General features: G+C 35.5%; 2 protein-coding genes across 2 annotated transcripts in view; one reads left to right on the plus strand and one right to left on the minus strand.

Annotated features, from left to right (window-relative positions):
* Positions 1–2,165, plus strand: part of LOC113232498 (cGMP-specific 3',5'-cyclic phosphodiesterase-like) — a 190,105-nt gene extending 187,940 nt beyond the window's left edge. Inside the window, exon 19 of the mRNA XM_026467246.1 lies at positions 5–2,165. Within this exon, the coding sequence (XP_026323031.1) occupies positions 5–81 (77 nt within the window). The 3' untranslated portion in view covers positions 82–2,165. The remainder of the gene's footprint in view (positions 1–4) is intronic.
* A 399-nt stretch (positions 2,166–2,564) lies between these two features.
* The window catches only part of LOC113232603, a 32,331-nt gene continuing 18,208 nt past the window's right edge, over positions 2,565–16,687 (minus strand). Inside the window, exons 11-21 of the mRNA XM_026467372.1 lie at positions 14,352–14,473; positions 10,586–10,708; positions 8,166–8,255; positions 7,569–7,679; positions 5,296–5,481; positions 4,859–5,055; positions 4,714–4,783; positions 4,398–4,590; positions 3,752–3,903; positions 3,464–3,643; positions 2,565–3,071 (exon numbers count right to left, since the gene is read on the minus strand). Coding sequence (XP_026323157.1) covers positions 2,917–3,071; positions 3,464–3,643; positions 3,752–3,903; positions 4,398–4,590; positions 4,714–4,783; positions 4,859–5,055; positions 5,296–5,481; positions 7,569–7,679; positions 8,166–8,255; positions 10,586–10,708; positions 14,352–14,473 — 1,579 coding nt within the window. The 3' untranslated portion in view covers positions 2,565–2,916. The remainder of the gene's footprint in view (positions 3,072–3,463; positions 3,644–3,751; positions 3,904–4,397; positions 4,591–4,713; positions 4,784–4,858; positions 5,056–5,295; positions 5,482–7,568; positions 7,680–8,165; positions 8,256–10,585; positions 10,709–14,351; positions 14,474–16,687) is intronic.

Consider the following 16,687-nt stretch of genomic DNA (forward strand, 5'->3'; position numbering starts at 1 on the left):
GTACAACACACATTGTTTACACAAATTGTAATTTTACAGCTAGCTAAAACTTTATCGATATCGTATTTACTTTTAAAATAGAATATTCGTCTTTTGGCCTGTATGATAAGGTTTACGAATGTCCGTATCTTATAAATTTAAGACATTTCATAAGTTAAAAATTCTAACGATTGTTTGAACGAAATTTTATTTATTTGATAAACTCTACGTATTTATTTGTCAAGCTAAAGTATTATGATGCTAGTCGAATAGTTTTTTCTTTTACAATATTATATTAAATTTTGATTTAGATTTAATGACTTGCATTATAGTTTTAATTCATACGTATACAAAATTATGCTAATTAACAAAGTTATTGTTTATTTTGTACTTTTAAGGAAGTTGATGTTATGACCATTACGCAAATATAATAAAATTTCTACTTCACGGTGATGATTGCGTCCATTCTGCTTATGAAGCTATTATGTATTATTGTGCAATATTTTTGCAAAAAAACTTTGTCGTAGTAATAAATTACTTTAATGAAATTACTTTTTCAATGGCTGATTGTAATCACAATGAAATATTTCAATTATTTTTCATATAACTCGCTATTATAATAGTATAATAGTACAACTATGGTGATTCCATACAAATGTAGTAGCGCGTCTTGTATTTGTGCGCGCTTTCCACGCGCTATGTACGGACATACATTCACATAATAATGAGAGACGCTATGCAACGCGAATGCATCGCGGGATTATGCAAAAGTGTGCGTCCGTACACGGCACGCGGTGCGCGCGCACACATACAACACACGCTGCAACACTTGTATGAAATTAACATACTTGTTTTGTTATAATATACTATTATGCTGTTTGGTTCTTGGTAAAACCTGACTGGGTACTACTTAATGGATTTAGGACTTAAATGAAACGAATTAGAAAGAGTAACGGAAATATTAATAACGCACAGCAACGATACAGACATTGGTTCAGTCGAGAGAGCGAGAAAGACAGCGTTTAAGTAGCTACCTATACCTACTGCTAGAAGGTATTGCTTTTTTTATACTTTATAAAGTATATAATGTGCCAGACCACCACATTGCCTGGTCTCAAAGGAATCCCCTGTACTAATGATTACCAGCGCAACGACCTCACCCACTCGTAGTATAAATCGTTGGGCCTCCGAGGTCGTCAATTTAAATGCTACGAATGCTATATTTTCCAACAGCGCCTACCGCTCTACGGACTTACACTTTTTTCATCACGTAGACCGTATGTCTGTTTACTTACGTACTTATCATAAAAAAATTCAATTGTTTTGCAATTTATTCATAAAGAAGCAGCCTTTTAAAACTGTGGATACTATTTTAAGTTAAGGTGCACTATTTTTATAGTAGAATCGTCAAGGTGTAAAATCCTCAATCTTTTTGTGTTGTACGAAATGAGATTATATAATTTACAATATATTAACTGTGACACAACTATACTATCTATAAAAAATATTAAAATACAATGAAAATGAATATAGCGAGTTTGTGGATATGTCTCTCTGAAATTTGTAGTTTTAACTTATAATAAACTGAATAAAAGCCTTGATGTCTGTGAAATCGGTGTCAAATAAATGTGCAATTTTATTGTTGTTCATAGTTCTGTGCCACTTTAACACTCGACTTTAATTAAATATTGCCATAGAAGTGGGATAAAAATAATATAACGCCAAACTGCTTTGACCGCTTTTTACATTTCACCCATGATATTTATAATAATAATGTTCTAAGTGTAAAATACTCGACAAAACAATGACCAGTATACATCAAATAGGACTAACTGAACCTGTCGTCCAATTTGGACTTCGGCAGATACATAAAATCCATACCCAAAAATGCAGCAAGGAAGCTTGGCATTCATTCCAGAGTGAGGCGTTACTTCTCCTAGATGCTTTAGCTGTACCAAACAAAAGTCCAGTCGTGTATGGGGTATTGCTGCCATCTATGGGATGGTGCTAAACACCAACTGGCCATCTTGGATTCTGTTCTGTAAATACCAAGAGCCTTACTCGGAATTAGTAGAAGTGAAGCTACAGACATTTGAACACCGCCGTAAAGTTGCCTGCTAATTAGTATTCTACAGGATATACCACGGAGAGTGTGCGAGAGAATTGCACGATTTAATTCCCCCTTCCTCTTTCCATCATCAGGGAACTAGATGTGGGCTGGAGTTCCACCCCTATGTTGTAGATATTCTAAGGATTCGCACGAAGCGTTTCGCTTTCACATTTATATGGCGAACGGCTATGGAATGGATTTTCCCGCCTGCAGTCAATGACTAGTATTTAGATCCATGTTCTCAAAATTCCCCGCTCAAAATTCTATTTATTCATACAAATAATAACATATAGGCATGAGTTTCATTGAAACTAGTCGGATTTGTAATTTTGATTAAAGTTGTAAGCATTATTTCAACATTAAACAAAATTAATTTATAAATTATGTTACCAAATAGTGTTAAAGTGGCATCACATAGTTCATGATGTTGTGAAATAGGATAAAAACATACTTAATTATTATTACATAAGTATTGCTAAAAATTTTCTGTGAACTCAAAAACTTCATAAATCTTCATATACCTTTTATTATTTCGTTGAAGTTCGGATTTTACGAGGTAACCTATAACAATTAATTGTTTCTCTTTAACTAAAAATAGTTTACAAATAAATATTACAATTCCAAAGAAATTGATATTTTATTTTACTTTCCATTTAAAAGCAAACAATCTTTACTTGACAATTGACGGCCTTGATGATAGACTCCAAGCTTTGATAGCATTCCGTTTGTAGTTTCTTGCGTATTTTTGTCACTAACAAAGTTTAGTACCTTCTTAAACTCTGACCCGACTATTATATCTTAGGAACGATTCCATAAATATTACAATATTATCTTCTTTCTATTGTAATGTAATGTCCTGTACCAACTGGCTTCAACATGACATCTATTTTGACTTGTAATTTTGTCCAATCAGATTTTAACTTGTACTGCCGCATCACGTGCGCCATGGTCGCCTTCATCGACATCAGAGCATATGCCTTACCTGGAAAACATTAAGAACAATTTTACAGAAAATATGGTTCTTGGCTGCTATAAATGATGTTTATTTTAATGAACATCATGGTGTTTTTGTACTATATAATTTTTTGAGAAAATACTTCACAGTTTGTTGTTAATATTGATACAAAGATCGAACAACAAAGAGAAAAAATCCTTGTATCTGACTGGACTTGAACCAGCGTCTGTTGCCACATTGGGGCCACCGCTCTTACCAACTGAGCTACAGACCGAGTAAGTAGATCTTATGGGTGTCTCTGTGTGCTTTTTAATATCTTTATAATATGTTTGTATAGGGTTTAAACGGTTTTGATATAAATGATAATGTACTTCATTTTTAAACTTAATCTGCAATTATTTAAGTGCTAATATAGTTACCGATACAATGGCGTTTGCCCATACTGAAGCCGGCAAACGCATTTGGATGTTCAGGTAAAGTAGTCGGGTCTAACCATCGCTGAGGCTTGAACTCTTCAACATCTTTACCCCATACTGGATGGTGATTTAAACCGTATAGGAATATAAAACATGTTCTACCTCCGCATAAAGTGTAATTTTCTGAAACATCGTGAGAAATTAGAGATAAGCAGGGACTAATAGAACTACTTATATTGCAATATTTGCAAACAAAAGCAGTGTCTACTTCAAAAAAATTTAAGAACTTACTAAGTTTTACATTCCTGTCGAGTTGTCTCGCTATAACGGGTACGATTGGTATAACTCTCATACTCTCCTTGATCACGGCTTCCAAGTACATCAATTTGCACAAATCATGCTTATCTACATCCCTATCAGAATCACCAAATACGTCTTCTAATCTAAAAACAATTTAATTTTATTAGGCTTTATACGTAATTTACGAGATACTAGTTGGATTTATTAGAGGCAAAGCTGCAGAGCCTTGAACATGGTCGTAAAGTTGCCTGCTTAACGGTCTTGCACAGAATATATCACGGGAAGTGTCCGATGGAATTGCATGATTTAATACCTCCTTCCCGTTTCCATCATCTGGGGACTAGAGTAACCTGGGGTTCCATCCCTATGTAGTGAATATTCCAAAAATTCGCACGATGCGTTACTCTTCCACATTGAAGTGGAATTCCCTACCTGCAGACCCACTCCCTGAACGCTATAACTTGGACATGTGCATGCTCCATCGTAAACCTCATCGTCACTTGCCATCGGGTGAGATGGAGATACATACTTTTTCTTTCAAAAACACAAAACTATTCAAAGATGAGGTAAGACAAATGGCTATCATCAGTTACGTTACACCTAGCATACATAAGTTCATGTAGAAAAAAAAACGTACTCTCTGTAAATATTATCTTGCACCTCAGGATGTGATCCAATCATCAACATTGTGTACATAATCACAGCTGCAGAAGTATCATGACCTCCTACAATCATAGTGTCTATATGCTCCCTGATCTCGCGATCGTTGAAGACATGCTTCTCTGATGTCAACTCTAACAATAGGTCTAGGAAAGGCTTGAACTTACTTCCTGTAAAATGTTGTTCGTTACAGAATTAACGATCGATAATAATCCTTAAGTATTTAGGAATTAAATAAATAATTGACAGTCACATATAGAAAATACACATAACTTAAAGTAAAACAAGCCTACCTAGTTTTTTGTCTGTTATTTTTTCAGATATAATATTTCCTTTCATTTCTGACTTTCTTGTTTGAAGGACCTGGAAATGATGAAGTAGCTGTGTAGAACAGTACGATGTATGGTGATCATATATGCTGAAAACGAGGCTACTTACCACATCGGCCATGCTATGTAAGATCTTTAGAAGTTTATCTTGTTTTCTCTTAAGCCTAGTCCAACTGTAAAGCCAGTGGTTATGCATGAGAAGGTTCTGGAACCTTTCTACCAAGACGTTGAACATCTCTTCTGTCGCATTAACATATTTACTGTTCAAGAGAGTATGATCGGTGAAGTCCACTCCCAGAGCAGTCACTGCATAAAAAATAAAACTAAGTACCGGATCAACACAAATTAATTTGCATTCATTTAAACCTTAAAACATAACATACTTTACTCATTTAATTTCTGTAATTAATATGACTAATGTTTACACTATTAGAAACCAATTTAGAAAGCTATTTAATGCTAAAAAACAATAAAATACAATTAGTGTAAACAAGAATGTTTACAAAAATTGCATGTTTGCAATTTCAGTAAATTGTAAACACTTACAACAAATGGTCTCCAAAGCGTTATGCCTAGTATAAGTCCAGTGGTCAAACGGACCCTTGCCAACTTCTACTTCGAGATCCTTCACCAACCGCCTGGCTTGCTTATTGAATACTCCAATGAAACTATCCAAGACTAGTTGACTGAAGGCTGGATTTAGCAACTTACGATGATTCTTCCATATTGACACTGGAAGTAAGAAAATCTCTTATCAGTTAGAAATTTAGAAAGTGATCTCATTACCATTTTGACAAAACTTGTGCCAAATACCTTGACAACCTTAAACCGTCGACCTGGAGGTACTTTTTAGTAAAATTTTAATTGTAGAAGGTAAGCTTGTTTTGCCAAAACCGAGAGATCAATCTAAGTTATTCGAAATTTGCATTGTACTTGCGAAAGTAAAATAGACGTTGAGGTCTATTTTTTTTAATTTTCAGTAAAATAAATCTTAAGTACCTACCTTTAAATAATATGCGTAAGGCGGGGTTTTTTAATGTTTTTGGTGAAATCTCATTTCCTTATATAAATTTTTTTTTTAATTATTTTCCTTTTTTCACGTCACAAACCCATTCATTTTCTATGCCCTGTTTTGCTTTTTTCAATGGTTTCGATGCAAAGATTTTCAGCAAGTTGGAATAGTAATGGCCTATTTACACGGGGCCATTTGACGAGCCATTCCACAAGGCCAAGGCATTACGCCAGTCTAATGAAAAGTGCAAAATTCGCAACGTGCACCTACACTACAGCTACATTACAATAAGCTTCTTTACGATTCTTTACTAAACGGCAAGGCAAACTAGTGAAGTGGCAGTGGCGAGGCGTCGATATAACTCGAGTCCCACCGGTTTGCCTAAAATGTTCCACATAATACCAAAAAACTGTACTAGACAGGGGTATGCAGCCCACCACTAAAAAAACTTATATTCAATAATAATCGTGTAGTAACTTGTCCTTGATAATACGGAGTCATCGAGTATATATACTAGACGCCAATCACAGCTCCAGTCAAGCCGGACGCCAATTCGCCTTTTAACGGAAAAAGTAGTTTTGTAAAGTAGGTGTTTTTCACTTTGCTCCCGCTTTACTAACGATAATTTTCACGCTTCGCCACTGTAGAGTGGCTCAGGATGCACGTTCACACAAGGCCGCAACGTGAGCCAATTCAACGCACGTATGGTAGGCGAAGGTATTGGCCCGAAAAATTTGAAATCGTTCTAATTTAGTGGATTGTCTTTATCACAGGTCTGGAGTCATTCCATAAGGCATTGTGTCTATTTACACGACGCCAGTAATGGCTTGGCTTAATGGAATGGTTCGTCGATTGACCACGTGTAAACGATCCTTAAGTGCTTCTAAGACTGAGATTTATAAAACCAACTTTGACTTCGACTATGTACCTAAAAATGGCGATCTAAGAAAGTTTTTCGTATTTACGAAACGAACTTGGCATACATTTAAGCAAGAAATTACGATAATATCAGCTTAGGTCACTTATACGAAGCATATTTAATAACAAAAAGTGTCACATACTACGTATTATTATTTTTAGTACTTTTGAAATTATACACCAAGATTATATGAAAATGACTTCCATGGTCGAGTGGCTTGCACATCGGTTTTCATGGTTTCCGCCATCTCTAAGGTCCCGGACCTCGACCGGGTCAATGTAGACTAACTAATATTTTTATGTCTCGGGTCTGGGTGTTTGTAGTAACGTCGTTGTTTCCGATTTCCATGACACAAATGCTTTAGTAATTACTTTGGGATCAGAGGTTGTCTAATATTTGTATTCATATAATAATATATAATATGTATATTTCTCTGTATGTACATTGATATGTTTTAGTAGCAGCAGAACTTCTTGTGAAAGAATTCGTCTAGAAGAAGTAATGCCGCCTTACATTTTTCTGCCGCCAAGCAGTAATGTGAGCATTACTGCGTTCCGGTTTGGAAGGGTAAGGGTGCTGGAAAAATTACAGGCACTTGGGTCTTGTTAACTTATGTCTCGGGGTGACGGGCGTAGTGTTGTGCCCCTAAGTTCCTTGCTATTTAAAGCTCTGAATGGCACTGCAACTGTTATGGATAGGCAAATCGCTTATTACGAGGCGCACAACTTGTCGATCCCATCACTTAGTATTATAAAATAAAATGTGTATAAAGGCAGCGAAAAACGAGATGACAGCTGATAGAGAATGAAAAAAAACATACTATACGCGAACCAATGTTATAAAAGCAGAATAATAGTAAATTTTATAAAAAACGCGAAGAAAACTTACATTTGCCAGTAACTAAACCTTCTCCCAGCCAGGGCTTGGCAAATTCATAAAACCCGTCTTTTTCCAAGCACGTATTGGCTACTGTTGTAGCGTCATCAGGATCCGTTATAACTGAAAGCAAGTTGTTATAAATTACTATACCACTACTGCACATGGGACTTGTCAACTTATAAGCTAATACTTACAACTAGTACATATTAATATATGTAACAAGAATTTTGAAGTTTGTAATGGTAGAAAATAAACTACTTTTTCTTTATGTTTCAGGGTGACGGGCGCAGTGCAAGTACCCCTCAGATCTATGCACCATATGCAAAATTGGTCGTACTGCCGCTTGGTATTATTAAAAAAACACTAACCTTTCCAAAAAGCGGAAGGAAACTTAATACAATACCATATCATATTCGTCCAAGCCGCGCAGCCGCGTTAGCATTAGGCAAAAAGTGATGAATGTTATTTTAATACAAGGAATACATAAATATTCTCGGGTAATTGTTTTTGCAATATATATTGTAACCTCCTAAGACCCTGCAAACCACAATGGAAAATGCCCATTCGTAACTACTCATACAAAAAAATCGAAATTAAGAAACTTACTATAAACGGTTCGTGGTCCCACTGATGCTGACACCACTCCACCAACTTTGAAACTGTCCTGAGTCATTTCCTTCACTAAATTCCAGAGATCTAAAATTAAACACACAACATGAACCTTGCACTGGTCATACCATTACCCTAAAAAGAGTTACATTTGTATCAGCATTTTGCGACTGCACAAGAACGAAGACAGCTTCACCGATTCCTATAACCCGCTGATTTCAATTTAAGAAAAAATATATATGTTATAAAGCACAAAACGAAACATTATACATCCAATAATTAAACTAAATCTATAATGAAACGTTTTCAATACAATAATGGCTTCAGGATGTTGATAGGGCTGCCTCGTTTCTGCAGCTCATCTGTAATGTTTTCTAGCCGTAAGTGAGTTTGGGATCGTTGACAACACGGACGTCCGGATCAAGATGGTATTATTTGGAGCTCCGGTCCAGAGATGCAAACAATACTCCATATGGGATCGTACCTATACTTTAGGTAACAAAAATCGGGGACCCGGTGAGAATACTGCTACGCTATTCAAATTTCGTAATGAAAATATGAAAGCTATATTCAAACATCAAAGCCGTCTCGTCTTGTCATTTGGTATAATAAAAAAAACATCATAGCGCCTATTTCACGTAAATATATTTTTGAAATAAAAATATTTTAATAAATAATAGCATCTTCCAATTAATTTCATTTTAAATGAGGAAATGGAATTCGTTCGTAATATCGATTCCAAGTTCTTTAAACTTCCGTTCTGCGGCGATGTAAATTGAGCTGTGGAAAATTAATCCTTTTATTTAATTACTCTCAACTTGCACTTACAAAAAACGCTTTACAATGCAAACAATGCTTACAATACCTAATATATCAGTACATTTTGATCGTTGCAGCCCAACGCACATTGCGTCAGCTGAGTCATACAATCTTTAAAAAGGAAAACAACGGAACAGTCCAAAGTGCAAGACCTTACAAAACAAAGAAATCGTTGATTACTAAGTAAGTAAATAAATATACGTAAATACAGCATTCTTGTTTAATGTAAAATTACCAATAAATAAGGCGTAATGCCAACACCACATTCAGTGAAATAATATTGAGGATAATTTTGCAATAATTACGCACTGTAATTTTGTTCGGTATGGGTGCGTAAAATTACGTCTAAACAACGACGATTGCAATGTATTGTAATCGTAAATACTCACACATAATAGGTCTAACGTCTAACAGCACTTACCAAATTATGTTTCTATTTCTCTCTTAAATACACAAACATACAACACTGATTTCATTATCTGGAAATCAGCTAAGTAGCGGTAGAGCGCCTTATGAAGGAGTTCGCCCAGGGCAGTACAGTCACCATACCTATTTCTACCGTCAAGCAGTACCTCACATAAACATCACTGCGTTTCAATTTTGAAAGGTAAGGATCCTAGGAAGTTACAGACACATGGGATTTGTCAAATTGTGTCTCAGGGTGAAACGGACGCAGTGGCAGTGCCCCTCAGATCTTTGTAATTAAAGCTCCGTGTAACACTGCAACTGTTATGGACAAGTGTGTCGCTTACCAGGCGCATGACTGGTTTGTCTTATAGTGTTGACTTGGTATCATACAAAAGCGTCAACCAAATATACTCTATTTAAAGTTTTTAAGACGTGTAGACTTCAAAATAGTATTCAGTATTTGGAGCCATAAACAACTTTCTATGAAGTTGGCGCCAGTTAACGGAGTTATTTCAAAACTTACAATAAAATGTTTAATTCTATGACTTTTTAAAGGGAACCGAATATCCAACCTACATCTTAATTTACATTGCCGTGTAATAGAATGGAAGCGAAGTTTTGTAACCTTAGTGTAATAAACTGTATGTCAATTGTGTAACGTATAAACTTTAAGTAGCAATAAAACCCGTTGTGAAAGAGTTCGTCAAGGGAAATACTGCCACCTTACTTATTCCTGCCGCCAGTCAGTAATGTGAGGATTACTTTGTTTCGGTTTTGAAGTGTCAGGTCTCAGATCTTTGCGATTTAAAGTTCTGAGTGGTACTGTAGATGCTACGGACAAGTGTGTCGCTTGTCATCGGACGCGACTTGCTCTTCCTGTCACTTGGTATCATAAAAAAAACTAAATACGAGCCAAAAACATCCCTCGTCTTCCAGACAATTTTCGTGGCAGTCCTTAGAATCCAGTAAGTCCAGTATCTAATTTGTTTGAAATTCGCTTTGATTCCGTTCCGCGGTAATGTAAATTGAGCCTTAACGAAGAGAATTCGTTATCTACAAGAATTACCGGAATCCATAGATCATAGCTATTGATTTTAATGTACCTGTATGTAGGTAGTCGATCGCCAAACTCAAGAGCCTTTAATGTAGACCCCTTGTAATTCCTACGACATTTTTAACCAAATACTTACAAAGGCTATCACCAATCATGTGATGAGCATTCCCGATCAAAGGCAAAGCCCCAGGTAAAGCAGGAGGTTCGTTTTCAGACTTAGCAGCATGTTGTCGATATAGCCAAATCGTGTAGAGGATTACTATAGTCCAAAATAAGATTAGACCAATCATGATTACGTATATACGTCTCGTGTGATGATAATAATGTCCTGGAAAAAATTTGTATGTTCATTAAGTGAAGCCCTGCGAAGATTATTCATAAAGGCGGAAATTGACCACAACGGAATGCTCAGGAATCATTGTAAAATTTGAACCCAATGGACTAATGGAAAGGTGATCAAAAGGCTCTCATAGTTTTAAATGCTGGTTAGATGTTAGATTACACTTTTACTATAGTATAATAAGAAAAAGTAGGGCAACTCCCGCCTGTGCAGTGCGTAAATGCCCATCTTCTTCTCTCCAACTAGTGAAGGTTAGCAGTCAGCTCAGCATATTTATTTTTATTTCTGGCGAGGCTGAACAGTTGGGCGGCACTCGCTATCCCATTCCACTCTCGTATGTTCCTCAGACACGATTTTTTCCTACGACCAGCTTTCCTTTTTCCAGCGACTTTTGCTTTTTTAGCGAATTTAATTTTGCTTTGTAGTGCACGTAAACCCGTTATTTTAATTATTGTGTCCTGTATTTTGGTCTGCAGGAAGACATTTCTTATAGAAATAAGCAGTACCTTTTGTTTATGTTTACGTTTTACTAAATGTGATTTGTGTTTTCCTGTACAATAAATAATTAATTAAATAAATAAATAGACTTTTCCTATCATTATCAGAAGCTCATATCTTTCATGCCTAAGTACATGACCTAGATATGCAACATTTCTCTGTTTGATGGTCTGCAAAAGTTTACGCTTCTGTCCAACTAGTAGCAAAACTTCGTCATTGGTGAATGTATAAATGAATGCCTACGTATACTTCGCTCGAATGTGTTTATTTTATTTTATTACATTATTATTTTAGTTGTACCTACAGTTTATAAATATAATTTGAAAAAATTAAAGTGTTCATCAAATTCTCGTGCTATATTGTAATAATCTGTCTTAATATTTTTAAACGAGGATCGCGGATTGATATTTTGATTATGAAATAGAAATGAAATGCTGAACAATTGTAAATTTGAGATACACTTGTTCAAACTACCACAAAACAACAATAGACACATCTACTATTTAATTTCATTTTTGAAACACCAAGCGAACCATAATGAAAGGGTGGTGGACCCATGCTATGCAACCCGAGATCACCGCGAGTTTATGCGAATGTGTGCGTTCGTGCACGGCGTGGGGCGGGCTTGACTGGAGTTACCATACTCGTCTTATTTATACTGTGCTTTTACATTTATTTTCATTTTAGTAATAACGGTCACACATAATATAAGGTAATTTAGTAGCAGTAGAGCTTCTTGTGACAGAGTTCGTCTGTGTTCCGGTTTTGAAGGGCAAGGGTGCTGGTGAAATTTCAGGCACATGGGACTTGTCAACTCATGTCTGAGGGTGACGAACGTAGTGGCAGTGCCCCTCAGATCTTTGCGATTTAGAGGTCTGAGTGGCACTGTAACTGTTATGGACAGGCGTGTAGCTTCTCATCAGGCGCACGACTTGTTCGTACCGTCAATTTATATTATAAAAAAAGATACTTATTATGAGAAAAGAGAATAAATTTTATATCATATATTGTCCCTTACAACACAAAAGAAGTTGAGTAACAATTCTGAGGAAAACAATTATTTACATCGCAAAATAGAACATAGAATTCTGACTTTAACTATATAAATAACTTACTGTCGAAATTGTTAGTACCGTTTATTCGTAATAAAACGAACGATTAATTACATTTTTTTAAAGTCAATTTAACCACTCATTTAAATTCATGTCTGAAAATAAAAAGCTCCTCTGAAATCTTCCAAGAGACCAACAACAATATTTTTCCAAATTCAAATAAAAAATTACTTAAGTTGCAAGTTAGATTGATGGTATTTTTTTTTAATATATCCCAAAACATTTTCCTGCGGAATCCACAACGACACGAAAATTAAAAGTTAAGCATCTTTCTTAATAATAAATAATCTTTATGGGCTCAAATTCAATAAATTAAGATGAACCTCTATAAAACAAACTAGGTCACAGTACAGCTCCTTGCAAAGTCTTCTACGAAAGAGTTAATTCTAAATATGTCCGTGTTTCATTACGTTTTAATACTAAAATAAGTAAGCAACTAGATAAAGGCCGTAAAAAATTACAACACGCCTTTATTAAAAAAGAACTAGGACACGGATCAGCTCCTTGCAAAGTCTCATTTGATAGGATCTAACTTATTTCTGCTCTCATTGTCATAACTAACGAGCGCATTTGCATTTTGGTAACTTTTTTCTTTAAAAAACATCAATTACTTACGCTAATTTCAGACACAAAACAGAAAGAAAGAAAAATAAAACAGAAACTAAATAGACATAAAAAAAATCGCTTTTAGGTGATTATATATCTCGTTTTGCTGATTCCAGATTTTTCAAAATTTCTATTACGTAAGTTATGATAGGGATGGTAGAGTTATACATCATTTAAGTTATTCTAATACTTTTAACTACTACTTACTAGTAACTAGATAAATTACGTGAAAAAAATAAAACATACCTTAATAAAAAATTAGGTCACAGGACAGCACCCTGCAAAAACCCAAGTACCAAATTGTTTGGAGACTGAACATGCACAGGATGCGCGAGCAACATTGCTCTGTTTATATTCTAACGGACATCTCGTCATTTGACTGGGCGAGAAGGCTAAGTGGTAAGAGTTAGCAATCGATTAGTCTAAGTTATAAGCGCTGTTGTCCCTAAAAACGCTAATATAAATCGTGTGTCACACAGAGCGATCAACTGAAAATTGCTTAAAAAAACGAAAAAATATTACTACTGCTATTAAACGAACTGCATGCGTCCGTATAATACAGCTCTATGCAGACGAAACCGACTGCACGCCGTCGACATTAACCTACAGTTCAATCATTTCCTAGTGCTTTCATAAAATAAATTTTAAGTCAATAATTCCAGAGTATGAACTGGATATTGGCAAAGCATATTTGTTATATATACATGCAATAGGATTCTCATCAAATCCTTTCTATCGCCTATTTTCAAATTTTTTTAAGCATGCTCAAGTTCATTCAGTATCAATTCATGTTCGATATTAACATGTATAAATAAATTTGTAAATTTTAAGTTTATTGATGATGCTTTATGTCTCGATATTTTACTAACATGATATCAATTATTTTTTGTGAAATTACTCCTGAAGAAATAGATTTCTCACAGATGGCGCTACTACTAACTACAGTCGTAGTTCGCTGCTGACGTCGATCAAGACGAGTAATCACTGTCTACAAGCGACTGTCGACCAAACAAGTTCAGTGTTTCGACAGCTTTTTTCTTTTTTTATAACATCTAGTGACGGAACGAACAAGTCGTGCACCTGATAGTAAGCTACACGCCTGTCCAATTGCAGTGCCACTCAGGGCTTTACATCGCAAACATCTGAGGGGCACTGCCACCTGTAATTTCACCGGCACCCTTACCCTTCAAAACCGAAACACGGTAATGCTTATGTTAGTGCTTGGCGCCAGAAACAGGTAACGTGGCTGTACTACCCTGAACGAGCTCTTTCACAATGAGCTCTACTGCAATTTAAAAAGCTGCGTCCAACCATGAAGCATATGCTCGGGGCCGAGGAATACCTACCTGTTTGTTGAACTTTACGAACGATTGTGTCTTCGTTCGTAAACTTGAATTTATAACGATTAGATTTGGACTTAATGATATCGGCGTAGGCGATAGGCATGTCGGTGTACACAGCGCAAAGACTGCGCAAGCAATGATCTTATACACGTATATAAGATTATTGCGGCGCCGCCTTCGTCAGCCAAATTCGTTTGCTAAAGAGGTGGAACTCGACTCAATATAAACAGCAAGTCGACTGCGCCTCCTTTGGCGAAGCGGTGTAGTCGGCCGATGGCGACTGTCGACCCAGTGGAAACACGCCATAAAACAATTAAACCGCTAGCCGATCATTTCTCACACCACACACGACAACCCTCCACATTACACATTCACAATATACGCGCAATATCCTTCGACTACCTATACAAATGATGACATTTCCTCAAATATATCGCGTGTTAATTGTAGCCTTGTTTGTTAGGTTTGCATTATTAGTTCATGCACTGGCGGCATAGGCGCATATAAATGGTTTCAGTCACGCGTGAAAATACGATGCAGTTTGTTACAGGCTTTGTAAGTTAACGGACTAATCGTGCTATTAACGTTTCGTAAAATTTTTGAACAAACTTGTTTTCTATTTATATGTAAATAATGGATAAAATATATCAATTGAATTATGATAAATTTTATAATGTTCTTTAGTTTTAAATTTATTTATTTCGCTGTTTTTCAAGATTCAAGCAATAAACCAAAATATTTCATTTTTCGCGCTCTAAACGAGCTAAATTTAGTTTTAAAAAAGGCACCGACAGCATGGCCTGTATACGATTCGTCAACTTTGTATTTTAAATATTCTGCAGTTGTTTTGAAATCTCCTCTCTCTTCTTGGTGAATTAGGCTTTATAATTAAGACTCCATAATCTCAGTTCAGAGTACTAAAAAAAACCGACGTCAAAAGTTCATGGAATTACATATATTTGCAAAGTTTTATTGAAATCAGTTACCGGAAAGTGAACGAAACCGGATTCATCCCCTAGTTTGCCACCCTTAGAGGTGAAATATTTTCTTCAAATTTAAATGGGACCACTACTGAGGTACCCTCTTTCCAATTCAAAAAGAATCATCAAAATTAGTTCACAATACCTACTTATTACGTAAAATACATACAAAAAAAAATAAACATACAGTCGAATTGAGAACTTCCTCTTTTTAAGTCGGTTAAAAATAAGCCGATATTCTAGAAAGCCATCAATTTGGTAACAAACAGTCATTTATTTAAATTATCTCCACAATAAATAACTTGCTTAATGTTGTTTTTTAATTATTTGATGAGAATTTCCCACCAAAAGGACCGGAGTTGACACTCCGTTGGAAGTTCCTCACCCATTGTCTTTAATTATTAATATAGAGAATTCGAAAAACAAACTTAAGATCCCTCTTCATCATCTTCATGTGAGTTGATTGACGTAATTCAAATACGAACAAAACCATATTAGCAGCCCTGTGTACATAACTAAGGCAATTGATACATAGGCGATGTAAGGTAAGTAGAAAATATTCAACGCAATACACAACAGATAACGTGTCAATGTATCATTTGAAACGAAACGTGATATACATACCTAGTTACCTGATCACTAGATTTGTTTTAGAATCTCATTATACACACTTGTCTAGAAGCTTTATGTGACAAGAGCGAAAATGTCGTGTCGCGTGGGCGCTGGGCAGGAAGCGAAATGCGCAACGGTTTTTCTGCTCTTATTGTATGTGTGTAAAGCAATTTCATGACCGACTGAAGCCGATTTAACGTTAACAATTTTTGTGACTATCTAATTGCATTCTTCGAAAGGGCTTGTGATTAAAACTCAAAACCAAAAAAATTAATTTTCAAATTTTTATTCTATGGCACGATGTTTTCCTACCATGATATTCAATTATTTTTTGTAAAATTGCTCCTCTAATGTGTTACAATTATTAATAAGGATCGAATACGTTTAAAAAAATTAAATACCAAAAAGAAAGATCTGCAATAAGCACATAGAAAAATTCGTAACGTCCGCTAATTCGTTACGTGGCTTAGTTGGCATAGCGAAGACATTGGTACGAATCCGGCCGGGTCGAAGTGTTCAATCTTTGTTATTAATAATTGTAACGAAAAAATAATGTTTAAAGAAATTAAATGGAAAAATATCTGCTGTTTCCAAACGAAAAAACGTAGACACTTTCCGCAAACGCAGGAAGTTAAATCTATATTATACACAAAATATATATATTATTACACTTTTTCATTTTCAACTTAGTAAAAATGTTTGTAAAATCACTCATACATACTCAATAAGATGGGCGCAAGTAACCAC

This window comes from Hyposmocoma kahamanoa, unplaced genomic scaffold, assembly GCF_003589595.1.
Source record: "Hyposmocoma kahamanoa isolate Upper Pololo Valley unplaced genomic scaffold, ASM358959v1 76, whole genome shotgun sequence".
Lineage (NCBI taxonomy): Eukaryota > Metazoa > Arthropoda > Insecta > Lepidoptera > Cosmopterigidae > Hyposmocoma > Hyposmocoma kahamanoa.